Below are 13055 nucleotides of genomic sequence, written 5' to 3' on the forward strand. Positions count from 1 at the left end.
TACATCCAAATCAAATGCAGTTTTTTGCAGTTTCGGTTTGGATTGGTTCTGTTTGTGGTTTTTGTATTGGATTGGTTCAGTTTTGAACACCCTTACATTAGGCTAAGAGCAATCACACGAGTGAGATTAACATCAAACCTTCATCCAAAGTCTCAAGGCATTACAACATGGATCATATTATTTATATGTTGTTCACATCTACTCTTGCATACAATATAAAATTTTAACTTACACTTAACACATTAACATCTCTCCATTAAGTTTCAGATTCTCCGTGTTCGTGATCCACCACCTAGAACACTCCCTCTCCCCTACAACATTGAACCAGAATATCATACCACAGTTGGACTTTTTGGTGGAGCCAACAATAATGTGGATCAACACATCGGAGAAAGGGCAACAACACAGTGAAAATGAGACTACAGTTTCATCCAAAACGTTAAGGCTTAAGTATGAGTTTTTCACTCTTTTGATGTTCAACCTGCACTCTTTCATCTAATGTTGAACTTTAACGGACTTCTGCTACATCACAATATTATCTCCCTTAAGTTTGACGGAATTCTAGCCCGTGCTTGGCACGGGTGTCCATGCTAGTATATCTAATTCAAGCCGGCGTGCAAGTTGCAGAATTGTGGCCCACATTACAACAACCATGATCAAGCGAGAGGTCTAATAATTCACAGGGATAGGGTTGTAATTTAAGTATATCTTTTAGAGGAGAGGAGTATAATTTATTTTAAGTTTTTATTTTCAAAGTATATACTATAGCATAAGAAAGGAGAGAAGCATATTTCAAGTTTCTCTTAAGAAAGGGAGTGTAATTCACTCTTTATTTTAAGGGTCATGTTTGCATTGATAGTTGTATAATCAATGCATTAAAAGCTTAAAAAATATCTTTTTTGACTTAGAATTTCTTCTTTTAGCATCCTTAATCAGTGCCCCGGGGGCACCGGTTAACATTTTCCTTATTTTAATTGCAATTGGTTAATACAAATTCAAAATGGAAGTACGAGTCAGCCTAAAATTGATAGTATCAATTAAATAAGCCAAGCAACTCAATGATTGCAAATTAATTATCAATATGATGATGTATGCTGCTAGAGTTGCATATCTCTTTATGTTATAATAATTTATTAATTTTGTGTGGTATTATCATTAGTATTGAAGCCCTTTTTGTTGTATCTTTTGCACATATACCATCATCTAGGCATTTCATTTTTTCCACCAGGGTCAAGCTATCTCATGGAGCTTCACAACCATCTTTCTAATATTTCCTTCATTTCCTTCTTTATCTTTCTCTTGGTGCTATTCAAAATAGTCAAAATATGGAGTTGTAACAGTTCCAAGATTAATTTGCCACCAGGACCATGGAAATTACCCCTCATAGGAAACTTACATCAGATTATCAGCAGAACATTGCCCCATCATCGCTTCAAAACTTTGGCCGATAAATATGGACCATTAATGCACTTGAAATTAGGAGAGGTACCATACGTAATAGTTAGTTCACCAGAAATTGCCAAAGAGATTATGAAAACACATGATCTCAACTTCTGTGACAGGCCAAACCTTCTTTTGTCCAATATATATAGTTACAATGCTACAAATATTGTCTTCGCTACATACGGTGAACATTGGAGGCAAGTACGAAAGATATGTGTTATAGAGCTATTAAGTGCAAAGCGTGTCCAATCATTTAGGTCCATAAGAGAAGATGAAGTGACAAATCTTGTTAAATCAATAACTGCAAGTGAAGGATCAGTTGTTAATCTCACTCGGAAGATTTTCTCAATGATAAATGGGATAACAGCGCGGGCAGCTTTTGGGAAAAGGAATAGACACCAAGATGTGTTCATACCAGCATTGGAGAAAGTAGTGGTACTATTAGGAAGATTTGAAATTGCAGATTTGTATCCTTCTATTAAATTGCTTCAATGGATGAGTAGGGAGAAGACCAAAATGGAAAAACTTCATAGAGAGCTTGATATGATATTGCAAGACATCATTGACGATCACAAAAGCATTCACAAGGAAGCAAGCAATGATGAAGATCTAGTAGATGTTCTTCTCAGGATTCAACAGGAAAATTATCACTCACAACATCCTTTAACCGATGACAATATGAAATCAATCGTCCAGGTTAGTCTACAACCAAAAGTGTTAGCAAGTTTATTTCACAATTTAGAAACTAGTTTATAAATTTGCATATATGCTTAGGAGTCAGATTTCCTAGAGGAAAAAAATAAGATTATCTTGATTAATAATAGTATTTTGGAGAGAACATCAAATTAATGACTTAACTTTTGGGTAGTGTTGTATGTAATGTTAATGTTAATCCATCTGTAGGACATGTTCGCTGCTGGTACCGAAACATCGTCAGAGGTTGTGTTATGGGCGATGTCTGAGATGGTAAAGAACCCAAAGGTAATGGAAGAAGCACAAGTTGAAGTAAGTAGAGTGTTTGATAAAAAGCGATATGTGGATGAGACAGAGTTGCACCAATTGATATATTTAAAGTCTGTCATCAAAGAAACATTGAGGTTGCATCCCGTTGCACCATTGTTAGTTCCAAGAGAAAGTAGGGAGAGATGCCAAATCAATGGGTATGAAATCCCAGCTATGGCAAGGGTCATGGTTAATGCTTGGGCTATTGGAAGAGATCAAAGGTATTGGGTTGATGCTGAGAGTTTTAAGCCAGAGAGATTTCTCAATAGCCCAATTGATTTCAAAGGCACGGACTTTGAATACATACCATTTGGTGCTGGAAGGAGGATGTGTCCTGGAATTGCTTTTGCCTCAGCCAACATTGAGCTACCTCTTGCTCAGTTACTTTACCACTTTAATTGGAAGCTTCCCAATAAAATGAAGAATGAAGAACTAGATATGACTGAGTTTTTTGGGATTACTGTGGGTAGAAAACATGACCTATGTTTAATTGCTACTACTCGTCGTCTTTAATGTGTATTATCTAAGCAAACAAGTTCAGAAACAATGTTCCTAATAAAATTTGTAATGGTAAACTCTACATATAGGTTTACTATATGTCGTCTAAAATTTGTGTATGATATTTGTACCACAAATATAGAATATGTGTCCAAACATTGCATTTGGTTTAGCCAAAATGTTGAACTACCTCTTGCTAAATTATTTTATTACTTTTATTTTTATTGAAAGCTTTCCAATGGAATGAATAATGAAGAACTTGATATGACTGAGTCATTTGGACATACAGTCGGAGGAAAACACGACCAATGTTCCGTTCCTATTATTGGTCGTTTATAATATTTACATTGTCCCTTTCTAAAAAAAAAAAAAAAAATTGTATTGTTTAAGCAAACTAGTTAACAATGTGTAGGGGTGGGCAAAAAGAACCATGAACCGAACCGAACCGAACCGCGCGAACCGAACCGAACCGAAAATAACCGAACCATTATAATGGTTCACAAACCGAACCGTTAATTTATTAACAGTTCTTGAACCATAACCGAACCATCTTGAACCGAACCGAACCGTTTGAACCGAACCAAACCACTTGAACTGTGTTTTTTTTTTAAGGAAACCACTTGAACTCTTTGTTGGATCTTTCCAAAAAAACAACTTATTTAAAATAGCTTATTTTAAAAAGCTTATTTTATTCAAAACACCTTATTTTAAAAACAGCTTATTTTATGAAAACAACTTATTTTAAAAAACAGCTTATTTTATGCAAAATAGCTTATTTTAAAAGGCTATTAAATTAATTTAGATTAGCTACATAAAATTTAACTCAGTAGTTAGTAAGAGCCTCAACTCATTCAAATACTGTAAAAGGTAAACATAGGTTATTTTCCACATGCCAAACATTGTAAATAAAATTGTTATTCATACTCAACTTGTACAGTACCAGACATATAGAATTATTACCTTTCCAACCCCATCAAGCTTTGTCAAGAAATCATGGTTAAGGGCACGACAAGAAAAGAAACAAAGCTGAGAACAAAACTGTATTCCATGAATGAAATTAAAATATAAATTATCAAACAAATTCTGAGTCTAATATTCATGCAGGTATAATAAAGTACGTGTTAACATAACCTATTGTTTCATAGATCAGAACTGTCATTTAATGTTAACTGCAAATATTGATGGTAAAAACTTGAGACTAAAAACTGGTGGCTTGCATATGCTTTATTATATCCAAATTTATAAATCCTGATTTCTAACTTGTGTTATTGTTTTCACCTAATCAAATAAATAATATTTTTCTTGTTTGTTGTTCAGAATAAGTAAAATAGTTTCTAAGCTTGGCCAATCAATGGATAACCTTAATTTTGTATCTCTAAGATAAGATTTGAATGTTTAACACTGCAGAAAGAAATTCGTGATTTTATTGGTTTAAAAGAAACTGCTTAGATAAGTCAAATAATAGAATTTACTCATTTATCAAAGGTTTACAATCTATCAAAGGTTTACAGTTAGCATCAAGACCTCCAACTCCTCGGGTTCCTAGTGTGTTGGATGGCCTGTTAGCATTAAACTTATTATTTTACTGTGTTTGTGTAATAATAATATTAATAAAAAAATTATATTCTTAAAAAAAAGTAAATAAAAAAATATTTTGCATTTTGGATAAAAAAAACACAATTAAATTCACAAAAGGATAAAAAAAAATACATTTCGGTTCAAAATATTGTTTTGGTTCGGTTCGGTTCATAGGTAAGAAAACGGTTAACCGAACCATAACTTTGGTTCAGTTCGGTTAGCTCCATACCTGAAACGGTTCGGTTCGGTTTTCCAGAACCATTTCAAAATTTCGGTTCGGTTCGGTTTTTTAGGTTAACCGAACCATGCCCACCCCTAACAATGTGGTTAATTTTCTTATACTACTTTTAGCAAGGTGTATGAATCGTTAACATTTTTATTAAGATTCTACGTTTGACATGATATTCAATTTAGCTCGAAAATCCCGGGATTTCTTCAGTTAATCCGTTTGTTCCAACTCCTTCATCAAAGCATTTGACATGACATATGTTAAAGCATTTGCATCATTTTGCAAAGTAGCACTTCGGTGCCATTAATGGCACGGTGCCATTAATTTTGGTCCATAGAATCTTGTGCCATTGCATTTGGTCCATAGGATCTTGTAAACATAAACCCTCTCTGCACATGTGTCAAAATTTTATTGGCTCTATGCACAATGGTACCGTGACATTATGTCACTGAAGTTTTTCCCTCATTTTGCACGCCTATTTTTGTATGTTTAGTTTGTAGGGATTAAGAGATCTCTCTCTCTCTCATGCAACTAATTTAGAGTATAAAGAATTTGATTTGTGTGTCATGGTCTCACTTGGTTCTCAGCATTTGCAAACAGTTCGGTGAGCATGAAACATTACGGTCTTGTTATTCATTGCCTAATAAATCAATAAAATAGTTTTGGTATTCATTAATTTACCAAGCTTGTTTCATGTTTTAACTTCAGGGAACACAAGGAATAATGAACGCTGAAAGGAATGCAGCGACAAATTGTTCAAAATTCTTTGTGCTTATGCGGTGACAAGATCCGTAAATTTCAATAAATGAGGTCAATATTGTTTATCATAATTATTTATACAAAAATACTCTATATAATAAAATGACATTATTATCATTAAGAAAAAAATTAGAGATTACAAAAAATATGTCATAATATATCGGTCTCTATGAATGTTACCATAAATCATTCTAAAATTCATATACATATAGTTGTGCATTTGATTTTTCACAAAATTCATAACAAAGAAACTACTTTCGACAATTAAAGTCTTCACATATAATAGTAATGTTTGAGTACTTCTTGTGCTCGTTTTTAGTAATGTTAACTTCAAAAGTAAATACAACTTTGGATAGAAAAAAGTTTTATAATTTTTCAGATTTTTTTTGAGAGATCAATCCTTTCATCTGAATTAAAAAAGTGTTCAAAAATTCGGACGTCAAAGCATTTTCTTTTTAGGGTTAATTATGTTTTTGGTCCCTACAAAATTGCGACTGTTATACCCTAATTTTGGACCTAAAAATACTTGTTCAATTCTTCTTTTCTTGCATTTCAAGCCATTTGAACTGTCCCTGATCAATTACATCCTTCTCTGCATTTTATTTCAATATTATTTGCAAAATTCATGAAAAAGGGTATTTTAGTCATTTCCTATGTTAAAATTTCTTTCAGTCTTTTAAAAATGGTTTGAGCCCTTTCAAATAGTTTGAGTAATTCTTTGTTTCCATTCTATGTCAAAATTCATTTCAAAAAATTGCATTTGAAGTCATTTTAAGTCAGTTTAGCCCCTAGGGGCATTTTAGTCTTTTCATGTGTAAAATTGCGTTTGAGTCATCTTGAGTCGTTTTAGTCCCCCAGGGGCATTTTAGTCATTTCACACGAAATTTCGGCAGAGAGAGGTTACTTTAAAGTACCTCATTTAGGTAGTTGGTTCATTTTAGTCCGTTTTGTCAATTTTAATCGTTTCACTTTACGTTATTTTCCATTTTTACCAATTTTAATTCAATTTTATTTTAATTTCATTTTAGACCTAAAAAATTCTAAAAATTGCATTTTGGCCCTTCTGTGTCATTTTATTTTAAGTTTTTTAATTTTAGGTCAATTTTCATTTTAAGTCCTCTTTTTGGTCAATTGCAGTCCAGTCCTCTAATTTCCACATATTGCAGATTAGTTCTTGGTAGTTTTTTTTTTTTGCAGGGCAGTCCTTGAAGCTTTCGAAATTGCAAAGAGACCCCTGAGTCTAAATTGGTCCAAGGCCGAATCAGTTAGGGTCCAGGACACATGTCACCATGCCATTTGATCTCAGGAACACATGTCAAGCTATAAAAGGGTCTAATCATTACAGAATCAATCACATTTTGCCAACTCAACAAACACGTTTCCACCAACCCTCTCTCCTCTAACAGAATCAAACACCATTTCTCATCAAGAATATGATGAAGCTCACGAAGAACTTCATCATCTAACAAACCCTAACCAACTCAAATCTTCACCAAATTCGTCACAAATTACACAAGATCAACACAAATTTCCAGAAGATCCAAACAAAAAACCATTTCAATTCAACAAGTGTTCGTCAAAATTCAATTGAGTTCGTACCAAGTTCTCAGAGATTTTCCATGAAAATCTTCATCATCGAACCATTATTTCATCCTCTCCTTGCAATTCAAGCATAGAGCGATCACAAGAAGAAGATTCAGAGAGAGAAGAAGAGGGAACGAAGTAGGGTTTTGAACCAGCAAGAAAGGAGAAGAAGATTTACCAATTTATTTTTGGTCTCAAAAGTTTCGAACAACTCACCAGAGGAATCTAAAGCCATAACGAAGCTCTCTGAAGAGTTATCTGTTCAAATCTCCAAATCAAAAGTCAGGTAAACACACGAACGTTTCTCATTCTGTTCCAACTCATCATCGAAAGCTCGTAACAAAAATAAACGGTGAAACTGAACAGATCAGCGAGCGTTGAAGCTCATCCTTTTAAAAAAAGTTTGAAAAAGATTGAAAAAGTTCAAAGTCGAAACCCTAAAATGTAGATCTAGGATAATTCACCATTTATTTTGTAAAATCAAGTTCAAATTCATAATCAGCACGAAAAATAGAATAGATTAGGGTTTGGAGTCATGTGATTCGAGTATGAAGCTCGTCGGAATCTGGAATTCACGGCGGAGTTGATGAAGATTCCGATGAATCTTCATCTTCTCCGGCCGTTTCATTCCAGAAACCGGCAGGGAAGACGACGGAGAAGAAGAGAGAAGGAGGAGCCTCTCTCTCTAAGTTTAAACCTAGAGAGAGAGTGAGAAGGAAGGAATGAGGTGAACCGGCCTCACTCTCCTTTTATAAACGTTTTTGAACCGGCCGGTTCACCCAAACCTTGCTGGTTCACTTTGGTTCAGTCCACTCTTGCAATCTCAGCCGTTAATTTTGTTTGATGATGAAGTGTATGGACGTGATTAGCCTTTCCTGTGTGTTCATTTCGTGTTATCATGCGCTGCATGTTCCTAGCCCTTGGATTTAGGGTTTTGATGAGATTGGATCAATCCAACGCCTCTGAGGCATTTGGATGATCCAGATCCATCAAGACCTTGGGCCTGGATCTCCTCTTTGCTGGATTTTGTTTGTTCCTTGGTTTTCTTGCTATATGCACCATGTGACATGCTTTTCACACCCCTGTTCACTCAAAAGTCCTTTAAAAATTCCTAAAAAATTCCTATGTGTTCTTGATCATTTTCTTGATATTTTTGTGATGTTGTCATGTGTTAAATCTTGATTAAAAAATGTGTGGTATTTTCTTGTCAATTGTTTGCTATTTTTGTTGAAAATTGTGAAGTTCTTATATGTTTTTGTGTCTAAAAAAATTCTTTAAAAATTCTAAAAAAATTTCATACACATTTCTTGGTAGTTTTATGGTATTTTTGTAATGATTCTAGCCTATTGAAAATTGACAAAAATATATGCGGAGTTTTCTTGTGATTTTATGTTACTTGTTGTTAATTTCTTGTGAAATTCTTGCATGTTCTTGATCCTAAAATCTTGCTATGGTATATTGACCCTTGGTATGAGAATTTACAATGTGTATGCCTCTAATTTGGTGTTATTCTTTACTGTTTTGGAGTTTGATTTGTTAGTTTCGTGTTTTACAAGTTATGTGAATATTTCTACGCAAAAATAAAGTGTAGAATGTGCCTAAAAGTGTGTCATAACTCTTGGTTTGAATATGTGCCTATAATTACCATATTGTGGCTGCAATAAAGTCTCTTGAAAAGTGCTATGATGAGAGAATTATAGGTCATGTGCATATTGAGAAGTTATGGTAAACTTTTAGTATATTTTAACACTTTATTCTTGTTGATTTTACCACTTTTGTTTAACACTTTCTTGCCTTATTTTTTTATCCTATTGCATCTTGTGATACTAACCCTTTCATTTCATATTTCATACATTCCATAAGCATTTCAATCTCCATCTCACATTCTTGGTTTTTATCTTCCTACACTTTAAAATTCATGCAAAAATTAGAATGTAAAGACTTAGGAATTTTGTAATATTTTACCTTTATGCAATTTTAATTTCTTGCAAGACCATAGAATGTATCTAGGCCAATGATGTAAAGGACAATGGACTCTAATGATGTACACCGACACAAGCACCGACACATGCACACACATCACTTTAGGTATATAGCTAGAATATGCATGTTTAGATGTATGTTTAGGATTATATGTTTAGATGAATGCCTAGGATTTACACTTAGAAAAAAATCTTCTTTCCAAAAAATATGTATAACATCACTCAAACATTTTTCCAAAGAAACCTTGGGATCAAAATCCCATTGAATTTTCCCTTTATTTCCTTAATCAAACTTTAATGAAAAATTAATCCCACTTAGAGTTCTTTTGCAAAATAACTAATTCAACCTCACAATTTCACAATCTCATGCCTTTAAGGCTTCTCAATCTCCATTCTTCAAAATCCAATTTTCAAACTTAAAATCAACCAACAAAAACAAAAACTTTTTTTGGAAGAGAACTACGGTGGATTTGATCCCTTAAACGGGTACGTAGGCAAGGAATCAAAATTCCTTCAATTCAAATAAAATAAAAATTCAAACACATTCTTCTCCCTCCAATTCTTCACTTAGAACACTTTTAGGTTTAATAATCACTTTCAAATAGCATTTAAAAATAAAGCGCGCGCGTAGAGATTAAAGACGGTTCCTATAGGATACTATAGTCGTTATGGGTGCCTAACACCTTCCCGTAGCGAAAACAACTCCCGGACCTCGATTCTCAAGGGTTTTGCTTATTTTTTCCCTTCCCAAGAAAAAATGAGATATCACCGGTTAAAAAGGATCAAACGTAATCAATGTTTGACACCCGAAAACCAAGATAAAACAGCGACCTTGTAAGTTTAGTCCTTACTTAATTTTAATAGCATTTTTAATCCCTACAAAAAATTTCTGCACTCAATATTAGTCCTTACTCAATCCAAATTTGTTTAATTTATGCTTAAATTCTTAAGTTTTTCAACAATTTTTTATAGGCGTGTTAAGAACGTTATTAAAAGGTCCTCCGAAAAAAATATCGCAAAAATTTGATTTCTATGTCGATATTTTTGTTACTTATATCTTAAACTTTTGTCGTTTTAAAAAATTCATATTTAATTTATTTCATGTTAAAAAATTATAGATTTTAGTAAATGAACCTTTCATAGTGTTCTAAACTTGTATAAAAAGAATCGTTAAAAATTTAAGAGTTTAAGGATAATTAAACAAAATTTATTTTAGCAGAGACTAAAATTATAAGTAAATATTTTTTGTAGGGATTAAAAAAGCTATTAAAATTAAGTAAGGACTAAACTTAGAAGGTTGCAATTTTATAGGGACCAAAAACATATTTAACCATTCTTTTTAAGAGCATTTTCTTTTATCCTTTTAAGAGCATTTTCTTTTTGTTCTTTTAAGAGCATTTTCTTTTTGTTTTAATGAAAAATCAATAGTTTTTTGAAAGTCAAAGCTTAAATGCCAATTGTTTAAGTGTTCTTTTATGAGAATTTTCTTTTTGTTTTAATGAAAAATCAATAGTTTTTTGAAAGTCAAAGCTTAAATGCCAATTGTTTAAAGAAAAGCTTAAATGCAAATGTTTTGTTCTCCATCCATATTCGTAAACGGTGATAATTCTAATCCATTTTTTACAAACGCACTACAAATTAGTATGAGAGTAATACTACTATTATAACGAATACACCCTCCGGTTACTATTATAAGCAAAAATTCACTTTTTAGGTTCATTCAATAAATGATGTATGTGGTCTATTTAATGGACCACATACATCATTTATTGAATGAACCTAAAAAGGAGATTTTTGCTTATAATAGTGACCGGAGGGTGTATAATTTAATATTAATTTAGATATATGTCATTGCTTTACCTCTAGTGTATTACTTTGGTAATGTGAGGTCAACATACAAGATATAAAATCATGCTATTATTGCTTAAAATAAAAACTAAAGAGTGGGGTCAACTGACCCCAATATACATCATGTGCATTTGTGCCTGTTTATGTATCCAAAAAAATAGATATGTTTTTTTTACCTGAAATAATTTGTCCTTTAGAAAGAGGAAAAAAAAAAGAGATGACTAGGCCCAATTTTCTTCAAGGTATAAGATTCATTTGGATAATAGCTTTTTATATATATTTTTAATATTATAAGATGTACCGGGGAACTATTAGAGCAGTTATGGTTTCTTGCTATGGAAGCAATCAGAAATTAGGGTTTGTAATGAAGGAGATGAAGTTGGTTATGGTGGTTTGGAGTTTGTTATATATTGATGAAAGAGAGAACTAGTATTGGAAAGTTGTTATTCTCTTTGATTGTGAAATTGAGTTACAAGCAAGTATTTATATACAATGACTTAGAGAGCAAGCCTCTTGTAACTACCTAACAAGTTTATCCAAACAAAACAAACTAAACTCTTAAGCACTTGTTAATCATGATTATGGATTAAACACACAAACTAATACACCCCTCTTAATCCATAATCCTAACATTCTATGAGACCTAATTGTCAATATTCAATGCTTTTGTGAAACCATATGCCAACTCAGTAGGACAATACACTACTTCAATCATTCCTTTTGTCACTTGTTCTCTTATGAAGTGAAACCTAGTCTCTATGTGTTTACTCCTGCCATGTGCTATTGGATTCTTGGCCAGATTTATTGCTGATCTATTGTCGATCTTCAGTTTCAATGGTTTCTCTACTTCACAGTTGAGTTCCTTCATCACATTGTCAAGCCAAATTACTTGACATGCTGCAAATGTCCCTGCAATGTACTCAGCCTCACATGATGATAAAGCAGTAACTGGTTGTTTCTTAGTGCACCATGAGATTGCAGCACCATTGAACTTGAATAGGTAGCCAGAAGTGCTTCTCCTATCCATTCTATCTCCACACTAGTATGAATCAGAGTATCCCTCTAGCTTAGCCTCTCCTTCATTGTTAGTAGCTGGAAATATCAGGCCAAACTTCAGGGTACCTTTCACATATCTCATTATTCTTTTAGCTGCAGTGAGATGAGATTTCCTTGGATCATTCATGAGTCTACTGATGATACTTACTGCATAGCATATATGTCTGTTATTGCATAAGTACCTCAGTGATCCCACTATCTGTTTGAATTCAATAGATTCTACTCTTTCTTCATTACTGCATATTCATCCAATTTAGCATTTGTTTCTGATGGATTTGATGCAACATTACAATCAATCATTTGTTTCAGATGGATTTGATGCAATAACACAATTCAAACTCCCGAATTTCTCGTGTTTTTCACAATATTCACAAAACTTAAGAAAAAACGAATAAGAGCCATGTGCCTGGCATTTCTATTATTTAATCAACCAAGAGCGATGTACATAAAGTTTAAAAAACCCAGTTGACTAATTTTGGTTGGCTCGCCCTCAATTGGTGAGTGTTTATGGTTATAAAATGTCTGACATTAATATTTATAAAAACTTAAAGGTTCATTAGATCATCCATAATGGTGGGTGCTTCACCTATTTAGCACCATATTAAATAGGCACCACCATTGTGGAGTATAATATTTGGGTGCCTATGGAGGATTCAAGATCCTCTCCATTTATGGAGAGAGTCTTAACCCCCTATGGAGAAGGGTGACTATGGAAGCACCCTCTCTCTCTCTTCACTTTTTGTGGACTCTATTTAATAAATCATAATGAAATAAATAATTTTTTGTTGAAATGTAATGATATAGAATTATTTATGGGACCGATTTAGTAATTTCTTTTGTAGTGTTGGGTTGGAGAAAATTGGTGCTTATTAAGTACTTCCTCAGTTTCAAAATGAGTGTCGTTTTAGGTGTTTACACACATATTAAGAAATACAATGATTAAGAGAAAGAGAATAGTTATTTTACCAAATTATCCTTATTAACTATTGGTTAGTTTTAAAAGTAATACTTTGGAAGTAGTGTGCAGAGTATTAATTGGAGGGTACAATTGAAAAGAAAAAGTTATTATTGCATTG

General features: G+C 33.0%; 1 protein-coding gene across 1 annotated transcript; it reads left to right on the forward strand.

Annotated features, from left to right (window-relative positions):
- The first annotated feature begins 1117 nt into the window (after positions 1-1117).
- LOC146925139 (cytochrome P450 71D10-like) lies at positions 1118-3122 on the forward strand. The gene is made up of 2 exons (XM_085710096.1): positions 1118-2139; positions 2347-3122. Exons 1-2 carry the CDS (start codon positions 1243-1245, stop codon positions 2956-2958), a joined length of 1509 nt encoding a protein of 502 aa, XP_085566222.1. The 5' UTR covers positions 1118-1242; the 3' UTR covers positions 2959-3122.
- Positions 3123-13055: the final 9933 nt, after the last annotated feature.

The sequence above is a fragment of the Medicago sativa genome, chromosome 5 (genome assembly GCF_051527215.1).
Source record: "Medicago sativa cultivar Bolivia chromosome 5, Bolivia_mono, whole genome shotgun sequence".
NCBI lineage: Eukaryota > Viridiplantae > Streptophyta > Magnoliopsida > Fabales > Fabaceae > Medicago > Medicago sativa.